This window comes from Limanda limanda, chromosome 15 (genome assembly GCF_963576545.1).
Source record: "Limanda limanda chromosome 15, fLimLim1.1, whole genome shotgun sequence".
Taxonomy (NCBI): domain Eukaryota; kingdom Metazoa; phylum Chordata; class Actinopteri; order Pleuronectiformes; family Pleuronectidae; genus Limanda; species Limanda limanda.
In genome coordinates this window covers 7,396,547-7,412,316 of record NC_083650.1, presented here as the reverse complement: position 1 = coordinate 7,412,316, position 15,770 = coordinate 7,396,547, and the positions used below count along the sequence as shown (strand labels likewise).

Genomic DNA, 15,770 nt, shown 5'->3' with positions numbered 1-15,770 from the left:
TTGGAAACAACAAAATGCTCGTCCACAATCGTCGGCATATCAATAATAACAAGGCAAAGGTTATGAACAAAATTAAAATGAAAAAAACTTAATTGAAGCAGCCCATGTTTTTAGTAGAGTTAAAGGGTTTGGGTCAGTACGCCAGAGATGACTTGCAGGATGGATGGATGAGTCCGTGGTGGTGTATCAGCTGGTGGTCCCTTGTGTGGACATCTTCACGTTTGATCTGATGTATGTTTTCAACATTTAAGGACAACCCCTTTAAAGACGAGGAGTCAATGGTGCAGGTGTCAAAGTGTGAGTCCCTTCCTCTCTTTTCCTCCGTTCTTCTTTGGGGACTGTCGGTCTCTTCAGAGTACAGAGCGGTGTCAGAGAGATGTCGGTGTGCATGTCTGGGAGTCTACTAAATCTGCTGCTTCATGCATGTGTTGGTCTGCTTCATCAGTACACGTGACCTTCCTGTGTGTGTGTGTGGAGGCCGGTCCCCTCTGAGTCCTTCCCTTGCTCTCCTGCAATCTGCTGTTGCTTAGCGCCCCACACTGATGTTGCAGGTCTTGCAGCTCGGGTCCTTCTTGGCGTTTACCGTGGAATTGCTCATCTGCTGGTACCCGCTGATCTCGGCCACCGTGCCCGACGACAGGTCCACGGGCTCCGTGTAGATGACCTCCAGTATGACGTCCTGGGCGTGATGGAACAGCAGGCCGCCGTCGCCCTCCTCGATCCGCTTGCAGGTGAGGAAAGGGTTGTTGGCCATGTCGAGCAAAGGGAGGCGCTGCTTGCAGAAGTCGTCGCCCTTGGAGCCCTTCGGCGCCAGGACCAGAATAACGAAGTGGTAGGCCGTGTACATGCAGTAGAAATCCCCAAAGTACAGGTTGGTGTCGGGGTTGAAGAGCGTGTCGGCCTGGACCTCGAAGCGGTGGCGGCCGTAAGGGGAGTCCTGCGGCGGTTTGCCGGTGTTGAACTCTGTGTTGCAGCTGAAGAAAAGGCCCTCCAGCTTCCCACTGATGGGCGAGCCATGGCTGCCACTGTCGTCCTTCACCGACGGCAGCATTCGGTTCTCCTGCTCGTTTCTGGAGGTCGGACAGAAGAGAACGAAATGTGTCGTGAACAAACAGAAAACGATTCATCAGCTTCCCTCTGGGGCCGATCAGTGACAAACACTGCTCATCTTTTAATAAACCCTACTCCCTAAATAAACTCCCTACTAAACCAGTTAAAGTGATTTTTGAATTGCCAGAAAGCAGTGGCACCACTTTACTCAGTTTCATTAAAGTATTATGAACAGTGTCGAGACAGCACGTGACAAGTGTGGGGGGGGGGGGGGGGGGTGTAGAGTAGAGTACACAGCGAGTAGAGAGAACTCTATCTTGTACGTGCAGCATTTCTCAAGCTGTAATCACATTAACAGAGTCAAGTTCGTCCTGGGGAGAAAAGATTCATGTTCGCTGAAAAAAAACCTGACACTTTTCTTTATCATTCTCAAATACTGCCAGAAAAGAAAAGCTGCTTCCAGACTGCAAATTAACAAACCAACATTCAAAGCAATGAACACTATTGTGGCAGCTGCACCCCCCTCCCGCAGAGCAAATTAAATCTCCGAAGCTCCAGCTATGAATCATAATTATATGATATCACTCCAGTGGTTGTCATTATATTCATAATTGATGCTTTGTTGTGGGCATTACAGAATTACACAGCTCCCAGTTCAGGTCAAACGATCTGAGGCCCCATCGGGACAGTACTGTTGTTTGCCACACGGTGGTGCAGTTTGACAGAAGCACACAGTGGCAGCTGCGTCTCAGCTAAAGGGGATGAAGCCTGTGCAGATGACGTCATTTTTTTTAAAACTCCAACAAAAGAGTGCTCACAGGCTCCAGTGCAGAGACAGAGAGGATGGAGAGGAGCCATTAGAACCAAGAGACAACAAGAGGAGGATGAGACGGGAAGGGACAGAAGACAGACTCTACTGAAGCAGCAGAAGCTCCAGGGATATTCTCCCTCTCTGTCTGTCACATTCTCCTCCTACAGTAAAGCAGACTTTTGCTGCCACGAGTATGATTTGTTCTGTCTCTATTCATTCGCCCGGATCTCCGAGCAACTGTCTGCTGTTGTCTGACAGAGTTACACAAAGCTTCGCTGCTTTGTTCTCTGCTGTATTCGACTGTGCAGAGTAAGTCACTGGATGCTGCTTCAGTAGATTGAAGTTCACCTGTGGATTTATGGATCTAATCATCAGGCTGCACTCTAGAGGTGAATCATCAGCTTGATCCGGAGTCCAGTGCATCGACCTAAAGCTACGTGCTCTTTATTTGCCTTTTACCTGGCATGGTCAAAATATTCTTTGTTCTGGTTCCTGTAGAAGACGGAGAGACGCAGCATCCGGCCGGCGATGGCCTCGGCCTTCTCCAGCAGCTGGTTCAGATGCACCGTGGAATAATCTGCAAAAACACAGAACAGATCATTAATGGAATTAGTGAAAGGAAATGGACAAACATCATTATAGGAAATCCAATTATTTTGATGTGAATTCTGCATATGAGCTCAGGGATCCAGACGCTCTTCCCTCCCTCACGTCTCCGTAGTTATTCAGAGGCTGAAGTGACTCAGCATTTAGACCAGAACCCTTCTCAGTCAGTCTTATAGTATCATCTACTTTCCCTCACCACCACCAAAACACAGCTCTGCCAACTGGGTTTGGAGATGATCCAAAGCATATGTATACAAAATCTGAATGATGCAATCATCCCAATTTCACTACGGGAACTCGAACACACCACTGAGGACGATTTGAGTAAAAAGGGAAGATGCTCTGCTCTCTCGTTTTGAGGAAAAGGAAAAAAAAAACATTTAGAAGAATTACTCAGCATTAAAGCTGTCAAAACATTTGTTAGACCTTGAGTCTATTAGTCATAGTAAGGGAAAGTCTCTGCAATATATTTAAGTATTTTCCTTCATCACCTCTTCGTATGACACATGCGCACACACACACACACACACACACACACACACACACACACACACACACACACACACACACACACACACACACATACACACACACATACACACAGACACACACACACTTTATTTTTCAACACATATTTCTTTCTGCATTTTCTCACATGTATGACCTTGAGTCTCTACTGAGAGAAGGAGGATTTGTTTTCATGGGCATTTATCTGTTAGATTCCAGGATTACACAAAAACTACTGAATCCATTTCTCTGACATTTTGTGGCAAAGAAGACCCAAAGAAGAACTCTTTAAGATAAATCTGAATATACAACAACAAAGTGTTTTGGATTTGATTAGCTTGACAGGTATAAAGTTTGATTGATTGAATCATAGCAGTCCTGAGGGGACCTAATGCTTCGTGACACTTTAACTTCAGGACAAAATCTCTGTTTGATTAATACTTTAGTTTATTGTAAACTCGAGACATAAACATGTCATTGGGACCATGTTTGCATGTGCACATTAGTAAACAAGGGGGGGGAGCTGCGGGGGCCGTTACATGTGATTACGTCTTGTATGTTTTAGCCTCCTCACCCTCTGTGATTACTCTGCTCGCCAGTCTCCACGCCATCATCTCTCTCCTCCTCCCCCCCCACGCTAAGCCTCCAGCCTGCGATGTTGAACCCTGTGACCCCTTGCATCAGAAGATATACAGCACGGCTCCCCTCCTTCCTTTAATCCCTCTCTTCCCTCAGCCCTCCCCTCCTCCATCTCTCCATCCATCTTTGCCTGCACTCCATTTAAATTAGCCTCCCTTCAATATGCACTGTGCTGTGTCCTTTCCTCCATTGTCTCCTCCCTCTCTGTCCTTTTTGGTTCAGTTGGTCACTTTTGAAATGTGTGATGTCACCCGTGGCCTGTGTTCCTCACCGCCGGTGCAGAACTCGATGATCTCACTCCACTCGGAGACGGCGTAGTCCCCGTCGGTCTGCTTGGAGGCGGTCTGCACGGCCACGGTGTACTCGGTGCGTGGGCTGAGGAACCAGTGGCCCCGGACCGTCATGGGCAGGGGCACGGCCTTGGCCACCAGCTTGGTCGGAACATCCTGCAGGGAGGGAGAGAAGAATGGAGTCGGAGAGTCAGGAGGAACTTCTCCATTTATGGCCGTCTCTCGGCCCCATGCAGGTATTGGCAGACGTCTGCTCGTAAACACTTCATATACATAAGTGCTGGACTGTAGTTTGTGGCCGTCACTGCAATTTTATTTATGTGTGTACAACTTTTTTTACCTCATTTAACCTACGCAAGTCTCCGAGGGTGTGAGCAGGTCATTGATTGGACCAGGAGCCTCTGCCTAGCAACAGACTCAGCGCCATCACTGCACAATCACTATTGGTCACAGACTAAATACAAATACAGTGTTTGGACCCTTAACTACACAACACCCAGGAAGTGACTGCAGGATTAGAGGAGGGAGAATGTTAAAAGGAGTCTGTAAGAAGCTGCAGTCTTCCTCCTCCTCTTCTTCCTCCTCTTCTTCCTCCTCCTGCTGCCCCTAAAGCAATTACTCTCAGGCAGAGAGAGAGAGACTGTGTGTGTGATATACGCCCATTACAGCTCAGACCACCAGCACACTGGGAGCAATAGCCACCGTGCAAAGTGTCTCCTTGCCTAAAGAAGGGTTATCTGACATGGTTACCTGTGTCCGAGCCTCAAACAGACATTTTAGGTTTCAAACTTCAAACTTAATCAAAATTCAGAATGTTTCAGAATGGTTAGGACCATTTAGTGGCATTGTATAGTTTATATTGCTTATAAATGCATCTCTTTCACACAATATAAATATTTGTAACACATTACACTGTCAAGGGATTGTTATTGTGGCCACAGAGCTCATGAAAAAGATTTAAATCTCAAGGACATTCAAATAAAGAGATGAAATAGTTTTTTTTAGAGCTGAATGATCACTGGGAAAATTGTTCATGTTTTTATAGTTTGGTAAAATACTTAAACTCTCTCTTTTGTCTCTGCTAGCTCATTGTGATTCTTCACTTTTCTCACACACTGAATCACATTTTTTACAAATCCTCTTATCCTCGACAAATTACTTCCTTTTCTTTGCGAATCGAATGACACTTCCATTTGAGGCCCTTTGTTGAGTCATCCCTCTGCAGTGAGACGAGCTGCTTCAACCGTTACCTTGTGCTTGAACTTGTTTGAGTTCTTGTTCTCCTTCTTGTTCAGGTCGATGAAGTAGTGTGTGATGCGTTCCTTGCTGCGTGGCTCCATGTCCCAGCAGATCTTGAAGGAGTCGCAGGTGATGTTGCTGATCTTGATGTTCTGGGGAACAGGAAGCTCCTCATTCTCCGAGATGCTGCCGTCCTGGGATTTACTCCCTGTGAAGGTAACAACAATCAATGTTGATGTTTCACATAAAAATGATCATAATTATTCAAGTTAAGCCTGAAATACTTTGCTCATTATGACTTCAGTGTTTTAAGACGTCAGTGAATGTAACATGTGGTGCAGACTGTATCTATGCCAAGCTTTTATTCATCCATTATCTGAACCCCTCGTCCCCTGAGGGTCGCTGGAGCCAATCAGCAAACATTTGGCAAGGGGGGGGGTTTCACTCTGGACCGGTCATCAGCGTATCACAGGGGTGACTCACAGAGACTAACAACAATTCACACTCACACTCACACCTGTACGGTTTACTTACAGTCAGTGGACTGTGGGAGAAAAGCCAGAATACCCAGAGAAAAGCCAGATAAGGGAAGAGCATCACAAAGAAAGGTTTGCCACTGAACTGTGATTTGAACCAGCAACCTTCCTGCTGTGATGTTAACCACTGTATCACCGTGCTTTTATTCAGCCCTCAGTATTGCACATAAAGGTTCCATACTACAATGCTCTCTAAGGAAACAGCACTCGTAGTGTATCCACCATCAGCCAAGCCCAGAGAGTTGCCATGGAAACACATCAGTCCCTCATCACACACACACACACACACACACAAACACACACACACACACACACACACACACACACACACACACACACACACACACACACACACATACATATACACACATACACACACACCTATCTGCTGCTCAGAACATACGCTGCATTAAATATTTCAAACGCTGCTGAATGAATCTCCTCTCTGCATATAGTCATTTCTAATGACCTACTACATATTTGTATATTTTTCTTTGTAAATCTGTTTAACAGGCACAATTTGTTTTGAGAATAACGTTTTGTAATTAAGTCGTTCATGCCCAATGACAGTAACGTTCTTGAATCTCCAGTTGTTTAAGAGCCTGAAACTTTAACGTTTAAAATACTGGTGAAAGCTTAGAACGTTTACTTTGCATAAACGTAGAAAATTACAATTTCACAGTATTTTGTCTCGTCGCTCTTCAGCCTGATCAGAAATTCACTACACCAATTAATCAGGTCCCTGCAAGTAACACAACATGGAACAGAGGAGAAAAATCCCAAGTGCACACAGAGGCCACAGCAAATGTCATCGGTTGAATGAGAGCTTTGTAGTTTTAGGATGAATATAGACTTTGCGTCACACTGGGACACGCCCACTTGGCACCGCAACAATGCGTTTTCTGTGCACGCTTAGGGGTCTAAACACGAGAGTGAGTAAAAAACAAGAATGCAGAAAATGCACAACCCCACTGAAAGTCCACGGAGAACAAACAAAGGAAGAAGCAGCAGAGCATGGAACATCCATCTCTGCTCATCAGCTGAGAGAGGGCCAGAGAAAAGAGTAATCCCATAATTGGGCTGTGAGGTCTCCTCTGTCTCGCCTCAACACATCAATAAGAGCGTTTGTAGATGGATTCATTTTAGGAAACGGACAAAACAGGAAGTGACTCCTATGACCAGGGAACATCTTACAATTGTATTCTGGTTTGGCTCATTTCCCAGTCATGACTTACGACTTAAAATAGACAAAAGTATGGTCTCCACCCCCAGACCAGACCAGACCCCCTACTTACTTTTATCCTAATCACTAGTTCCTAATCAGGACTATAGCTGATTACTGCAAATAATCATCTTTAACCAAGAGAGAAACCCTCTTTGGTTAAGTGCCTGGAAGATACCGCTCACCCCGATGAAAACTAAATACATGCACTTGGGAGTTTAGAGTTTAAAGATGACTGTAACAGAAAGAAATTATATAAATCTTCAGACCAGAGAAAGCTGGTGTTTTTAAACATGAGATTATTTTTTTTAATCAGAAATCATGTGAGCACTCCGTCCCGTTTTTTATGAAAACACCTCGTCCTGCTGCTGATCCACATCTCGTCGTATAAACCCCACTAAGCTGATGAAGTTCGGTTCAAACTGAGATAATCAACATGGGACATGACGCTGCAGAATTCTGTCAGAATCTGCTCCAGTGAGTCAGCGCAGAGCAGACGGTGATCTCAGCGAATTAATGTTCCCCCCGAGACCTTCTGCTGCTGACCTCTACCAAACACAAGAGAAAGACATCTCTAACATCTGCGTCAGGGAAAAGAAGGAAAGGCACTTAAGTTCAGACACGATCAAAAAAAATGACTACACCTAAAAGAACAGATTGTATAATAGAGTATCAAGTTTTAAAGAATGACGGATAAAAGACTTGAACAACTTAAATTTGAAAGATGACACAAAGCTCACCTTGAAGTTGAGTTAACTCTCGGAACTTGAGTTTTCAGAGTGAACCCCCTGAAGGACCAGTTTTATACAGTGTAACCTGTACGTTACCGTAAGCATGAACCTAAACCAACCAGCAGCGATGCTCCTGTTAACCCAGTCGCTGTGTTGAGCCTGATTGAGGTTCAACATCAACACCGATGTTTCCCTTCAAACCGACCTCATGCAGGTTGTTACCAGCGCAGCTCCTTCAGACTCCACACTGCTGATTTAGCTCCTGTTTACTCTAATGCTCTCTTAATTAACCTGCACACGGAGGCACTGCACCGACACAGCGAGGCTTTCCTAACCCAATCAGATATTGCCCACACAACACTCCAGAGGCCGCTCAGTCAGGCTGAAAATGAGGCTATCAGGGAAAACAAGACCTGGACCGCCTTCAGTTTACTGGGCAGAGAAGAACAGAAACTCTGTTCACTCTTATTCTTCTGAAATGAAAACAGTATAAAAACATGAATTTCATTAATGAACACATGTATTATATTTGTATATTTAATTAATCTACATGTCCGCCCAGTGATGTGCTGGGTGTACCCCGCCTCCTGCCCACTGTCAGCTGGGATTGGCCCCAGCAACCCTTGCAGAGTAAGTAGTATATATAACGGATGGAGAATGTCATTTGGCAGTATACCATTATGCAAACAAATTCATCATCAAATGTATTAAAAAAAATGCAGCTTGTCAATATAAATATATAAGCTGCGTGCAGGTAAACACACCGGCTTAGTGAGATCCAGCGGTTTAGCTCGGCACCGACTCCTCTGGGACTCAGGGAGAAAGATGGAGTGAGAGCCAAGGTCATTAAGGTGAAGAGCAGAACCTTTTACAGTCTCACACGGGAGACCTTCACCCCTCAGCATCACATCAGTACACCAGGACTGTAGCCAGCATCACTCTTACAGATTCGCTCTTGCAACCGGGTTGCGGCTGCAGCCAATATTTATTTTGTTGTGCTCTAACTTCACCGTGGAGGCTCTTATACACTGATGTTCTTCTGTTAAAGTATTAAACTCTTACAATGCACGATGCAGGGGGTGGGGGGAGTTTTGACTAATCATGATCAAGCAAAATGAGTCCGTTTGTAAGCCCTCGCTGTGCAGATTACTCATGCTGTGCACACATGTGGGGGGGGGGGTCAACAGAATGTAGCAGCACATTCAACTTGATACACAAGAGCGGCGCACATGCTTGAGCAGAGAAACAAAATGGAGGACGCAGAAATATCTGCACTGGTGCTGCTAAAAGCATCACATTTCACAAGATGGAAAGTCTTCTCTGTTGATTCTGACAAACCCGATCCAACGCTGCCTGCTGCCTGCTGCCCTTTCCCTCAGCGTGCAGCCAAATGCCAGAGTGGAATAGCAGCAGACGCACCAGGATCAATAGGAATCTTGTTAACGTGCATAGGTTGGTCCTAATGGCTCTCTTTGGGGGAGTTGGTTCCAGTCACACCTGGCCTCATGCTGGGAGTTACTTATTCGATCTGATGAGAGATTCGATTCCCTTTCAGGCCAAATGTACTCAACGGAACAGTGCAGGTAAACAGTGTGAGACGTATTCTCACACTGAGATTCATACTTCTTTTTCTTACTTTTCATATTTTCACTAAATAACTAAAATATCCACTCAGCCTTGAACAGAGGTGCAAAGAAATACAAGCCACAAAGCAGCTCCAAAAAACCCTAAGAAACTTTATTTGTAAAGCCCATATTCACAAATCACAATTCGCCTCAGAGGGCTTAACATGATGCGACATCCTTTGTCCTTAAACCTTAACAACAGGGCATCAGTACTAACATGTGAAATGTCCAGTAGAGCTGTGCAACGTCCACTGTGCCACCGTCACATTATCAATTCTGTTGCAGCAGCACCACGTCCATCCCTTCATCGCTACCTCCAGCTCACAGGGGAATATTCACAGATAGTCTCATGTCGAAACAAAGACAGTATACAACAATTTAAAACATTCCCCATTCATCACTGGGTTCTTCTACCTTGTTTATCAGCGGCTGACGTTCAGGAGGGAGAGCAAGTCGTCCAATAATCATAAGGTCTACGATCCCAGTCTCCCCGAGTTTCACGGCCCCTGGGAGCTGTGGCAGTGGAGTGTGAGTGATGTGTGAGAGAGAAAGAGCTGCACATAGGTGCAACAACTGCAAAGTGCTCTGAGTGGTTCTTCAATTTTAGCTGATTTTTTGTCAACACGACTAGAGAAGCGTTATAAAAAATACAGACCATTTACATCAGGCTATTTTATATTGTTTTCAAAAGTCGCCACCATATCCAAAATTAAGGCTTAAAGCTAATGTGAAAGAATCTGTTTAAAAAGTGTAGGAGGGTGTAGGATGTGAAAACGAGACTGACTGTCTCTGACTGCATATAAGTGGCCACTCATTTCAGACGGATGAGCCTCCTACCGTTTAAGTTGCAGTAGTTTCACATCTAAAATTGAGGTGTAGACACGAGCAGAGCAGCAGACAGTCACTCAGCGCTGGAGCTCGCAGGCCTTTTGAAAATCAGGCCTTTGTTCCTCTGAATGCAGAGACAGAGACAGAGACCACGCTGGGAGCGAGAGGAGCTGCCAACGGGGAAGCATCTTTCTCTCCGATTGAGATAAACAAAGCTCCGTTCATCAGGGTTGACAATGTGGAGTTCCACCTTTTTACAAAAAACAACAAGCTCCTGAATAGCAAGCTACGACAAATAAATTACACAAACGTGCTCATTGGTTCAGAATTGCCACGCCCCTATTCTTATACGTTCATTTTAATAGAAGGTCAGAATTTGGCCGAACCCAGAATGAGTCATCATTTCTCATTTGCATAGATTTTGAAATCAAAAGCAACTGCAGTAAAAATCCATATAAATTCTGTATAGAAGGATTTTGAATTAGCATTAGTGTCTCAAATCAAATTTCCAGTTCCCATATTCACTAATCCAAGTTTGCCTCAAAGGGATTAACATTGGTTCAGTAAAACTACCGCTATTCATTTAAAATGTTATAAAACAAAACAACACTATTTAAAAAATTCATGAGAAATAACCGTCTCAAACATAAGAGGAGAGGTTTATCAATGTTTAAAGCATTCGTGCCAAAAAGGAAAATGTCTGACAGAAAAGGTTTGAAGCAGATTTCCACAGCAAATCAATTACAAATAACATTCTTCACTATTTTAATCAGTAAAGTGAATCATAAGTGGCAGTGCACTATCTGAACCTGTTGCCAGCACAGTCATGGCAAACAACTGCTCCCACTGAGCACTGGCCAAACTGAAATGCCAGCTTACTCAGCCGGTGCTGTGTGTCACCGGGCCGGCCTCCTGTTGCACCGCCACGAACTGAAAGAGCTCCGTTCAACCAGATCGAGCAGCACTTTGAGTCTGTATGTTTCACTAATCCTCAGCATATAGTGTTTATCAAATCCTCTTGATCTGGAGGCTGGGCAAGGTTAACCCCACCTCCTCCATGTTAGCAGATGGCACATGGACCAAACTAGTAGTACAAAAGAAAAGATTCACAAAAGGTTTTCTTAAAAGATGGTTTCTGTCATTTCAGGTAGTTTCTTATCACATCGATGAAGCGTTCGATTGGCTGACCTGGAATTGGTCGGAAAAATGCAACTGCCCAAGATGGCGGCACCCAAATTCTGGTTATTTTAGCTTTAGTTTTGCACATCGTGAGAAAGCAGAGATGCGTCATCCATCTTTATACACACTCTATGATGTCACTATAGTTGAGATGTTTCAGTTATGACTGTGTTGGAATCAAACCAAGATGTCATAGTTAAAAAGAAATATCAACTTATGTCTGAGAGGCAGCATATTTTGTGTAATGAAAAAGAAAAACAGTCCCTGCTCAAAATATTTCTCCAACTACTGATCTAATCTTGCAAAACTAATTTTCATGATGATTCTCAGCTCAACAGTGTTTTTGAAAAGTGGCGAGAAAGAACAACCATCTCTCTATCACGGACACACACTGTCAGATTGAGGGTGACACAGCTGGAGCTGCAGTGTTTTCGCTTGGAGAGATTTCACAGAGTGCAGACAGAGTAGTACTTGGATGCATAAATGGCAGTCATCCATCACGGCAACCGAATGATGTCAACGGCCACAGCGGAAGGTCTTCGGAGACATGTAGCATGTATTTCATTATCCCCTGTAAATACACAGTAACTGGGGATGTAGAATCAAACAGGCTGTCCCTTCAGTCACAGCGTTTCAGAGCTCGGGGACAAATTTCTGTCCAGCGCAACATTATGGAACCTCTGTGTCCCCGGATCTCCGCACACATGCAGCAGAGACGTCTCTTTCATAAGTGCAGATTCTGTTTTAGATTCACTCAAAGAAAAACATTCCCCAGCTCTTGCTTATTCATGTCAAGACCCCGTCGCTAAACCGAACCATTAAGGCTGTGACATCCCCTGGAACAGGGCTCACACACAGAAACAACTTGTATCCCACTTTTGTGCATTGAAATTCTCAAACAGTCCTCGGTGTGTGTGTGTGAGGGAGAGAAAGCTCTTTCCCACAGATTACTGGAGCTGCATCTATTTTCCATTTGCTGGGTCAGCACAAGGCACGTAAGCCTCTCCTGCCTCTCAATTAAATATTAATGGATATGGGAGATAAATTTAGACGGCTATGCTTAACTGAAATGAATAGGGTGAGAACATTTTGGGGCGTATTGATCGGATAATAAAAATAGTCTGTTTCTGGGAAAACTGGAAGTGAGCGATCTGCAACACTGGGTGTGGCTGGGTAGGTGGAAACTTTTCAGTATCTCTGAAAGTTATTCTAAATGAACGTGTGCAATATTACATTTTAGGGAAATAATAGGAATACTAATATAAAACAACCACTACCAACCAGAATTAAACACGACAAGCTTCACCTGCTGTTGAGTGAGTGAGGACACTACTGGATTACGTTGATTAGTTAATGAGGGAAGTCAACTCAAGTCAATTTGAATGAAAGTGCTGGACAGGCTTAGCATATAGAAATAAGAATTTAAATATTAAGTCAAAATAAATTGAAGATACGAAAAGCAACAGAATGTTTAAGACCATGGATATTTAAGAATTATAATTTTGCCCAATAGAAGATGAAATCGAGGTGTCAAACTCAACTCTAATTGAAAGCAATGAGTTGAATGTTTCTATGGTGACAGTAGTTCTGACAAACTGTTGCAGAGATTAGCCACCTCAGTTCTTGAGTCTACACACATCAGGTTGGTCGACCCCAGTGCTCAGGATGGAGCAGGAGGTTGAATCTGAATAAAGTGGTGCCCGGCCATTTAAAATTTTAAACCCATCCTGAATTTCACAAGAAGTTGCCAGTACTGGTGTAAGGTGATCAAGCTTTCCTTTTCCAGTTAGAAGATGATGATGAACTCTACGAAGAGAAGTCGGTTCTACACCAGCACAAAAGGAATTATAATAATCGACCTGCGAGGTTACACCATTAGTAACTCTCTTGAGGTCTTTGGTTGAGAGATTTAGGTCCATATTCTATTGACGGGCATTTCCAGAAACTACTCAGCTATACGGCAACCACTGATAGTTTGTTTGCACAGAAGCTAGACATTGTGACTGAGTTGCTCCACAAACAGACACTATGTCGGGGTCTTAATGAAACACTATTAACACCCGACAATCTACCCGACGAACAGGAAAGTGCCTGTTTTGCTGCAAACACCAACACGGCTTCATCATAAAAGCTCCTGAGCTGCAGCATTGGAAGCACAACACCGGCACAGGGGTCCATTAGAGAGACGGCCAGCCTCAGCCTGTGTACACCATTATTCAAATTACAGCTTTAGGATCAGGCCAGCGAAGCACTAAGAGGATATAAACTGCATCCTGCTGTATTTCACTATGAGGAGCAGCTCCGGCAGATGAGAGAATGAAGCATGAGTGTTACACTGATGGCAGAGTGATAAGAAGCTAGGGGTCATTTGAAGGCTCGGTGATGACACACCATTGACTCCAGGCGCGTCCTGACCGACCAATCCAAATAAAGATCGAGGAAATCTGGAAAAACTCATTAAAATCTCCTCAGCTCCGAAAAGGTGCCCTCTCATTTCAATGTCATGCATGTGCATTAATCGACACGCTTAATTAAAAGGGGGGAATCGCTGTGACCATTAGTCTCAGATGTGCAATCAATGGGTTGTAATTGCAGTGATGGGTGTGTAGGGCTCCACCGCCTGTGCACACACACACACACACACATGTGGGTGCAGCCATGTTTGAGCGTCTCCTTCTCTCCTGATGATGACTTGCTTTTTTCCCCCGTCCTCACCATTATATTTGCATCAATGTTAAACCTGCTCATTCAAAAACGGCTGATATACTTTGATATGATATAAGTGGCTTATACATGCATTCTAAGCAGCGATCAATTTGATATCGAGACTATATTTTATGATTTATACAGAAAGGAAAACTTTTATGCAGCACAGACCTAGTGGGAGTTATTACCAGTTGATTATGGGATATGAGATTATAAAGATGCTTGTTTGTGTCATGCTTCAGATGCAAATCCATGAAGCCAGGAGCAGCGGTGATAGGGGGGGCTCTGTCCACGTCTGTGGTGCTGAAATCAAGTCTCCCATCACTTAACACTGTTCCCTCGTCCGTGCATGTTCAGTTTGCAGGAATGCACGTTTCGATTTCTGGCAGTGATTAATGCACACAAGCCCGACTGCAACAGAAAAGACGCTCAGCTATTCCACACACGCACACGCACACGTACACGCTCCATCCATCCATCCATCCACTCAGCAGAGGAACCGGCGGAGCGAGCGGCCCCTGGTATCCCCTTAGAACACACACCACGGGGACATGGTGCATCTACAAGCCAAAGAGGAACCCTCTCTGTGCACCGCAGCATGGTGCAGACTGCACCTTTCATGCATGTTGTAATGTGGAAAGCAAACCTGCTCACCATCGCGCTCGCACAGCTGTATGGCGTCCAGGCTCAGGTCCTTGATCATCCCCTCGCAGGGACTCAGCGGACTGGTGATGCTGTGCGCCAGGGCTGGTACCTCCATCTCTGCAGCGGTGCCTGGGTGATGCTGTCACCGGGGAAGGGGGGGGGAAATGCTGCGGCTCGTTGAGTGTCGTCCACGGGACTTGCAGGAGCACTGCTTCGGTCCTTTACGCACGGAGGAAGGAAAGAGAAAGAGGAAAGGGGAGAGAGAGGGGGAGAGAGAGGGAGAGAGAGAGGAGGAGAGAGAGGGGGAGAGAGAGAGAGAGAGAGAGAGAGAGAGGGAGAGGGAGAGGGAGAGGGAGAGAGAGAGAGAGAGAGAGAGAGAGAGAGAGAGAGAGAGAGAGAGAGAGAGAGAGAGAGAGAGAGAGAGAGAGAGAGAGCAAGCAGCTCAGCTCTCTGTCCCCTGGGTGGTGCGGCTACTGGCGCGTCAGTGGATCTGCAGGTTCGGCTCTTTGTGACGTGAAGCAACAGCAGCTCCTGCAGAGACGCGTTTGCACTTTAAAGCCAAGACAAGAGACCCTCTCGTCGTCTCTTGTCTTTTATCTTATTCCACTCGCTCCTCCGTCGTGCACGCGGCGCATTGTCTGGAGCCTTCAGAGCCACAAGTGCGCGCCGCCGCGGGACAGTGGAACATGAATAGTAGTTCAGTGGATTAGCGCGGCAGAGACGTTCTGCAAATTCAATGGCTTCTTATGTAACCAGATTATCCATGTGCCCCCCCCCCCCCCCTCCGGTACTGGTGCGGTCAAGCCAGCCGACACTCGCGTCTCTGTGGTCAAATCAGCCGACACACAGAAATTCTACTGCGCGCATATACTGATATATACGGTAAACGCATCCAAAGGAAATTGGATTGGATTATATCCAGAAGTATATATCGTCTCACGTCTCATTTCTAGCTGTGTATAACTTATAGAATAGCCAGAAATGAACTGATTTGATTGTACACATGTAGGACTTTACTTTGAAAAATATCCAAGTATATACAGTAAATATGTTTGATAGTGTCTCTCTGAATTTATTGAGCAAAGTGTTTTTACAGTACTTTGAAATATCCAGAAATTATATATTCCTAAGTGAAAATGTTGGACTTTACTTTGAA

At 45.0% G+C, this 15,770-nt stretch overlaps 1 protein-coding gene across 1 annotated transcript; it reads right to left on the bottom strand.

Annotated features, from left to right (window-relative positions):
- Positions 1 to 526: 526 nt before the first annotated feature.
- On the bottom strand, positions 527 to 14,729 carry phyhiplb (phytanoyl-CoA 2-hydroxylase interacting protein-like b). The gene is made up of 5 exons (XM_061087831.1): positions 14,624 to 14,729; positions 5,154 to 5,350; positions 3,885 to 4,059; positions 2,321 to 2,438; positions 527 to 1,070 (listed from the first exon to the last, which is right to left on the bottom strand). Exons 1-5 carry the CDS (start codon positions 14,727 to 14,729, stop codon positions 527 to 529), a joined length of 1,140 nt encoding a protein of 379 aa, XP_060943814.1.
- Positions 14,730 to 15,770: the final 1,041 nt, after the last annotated feature.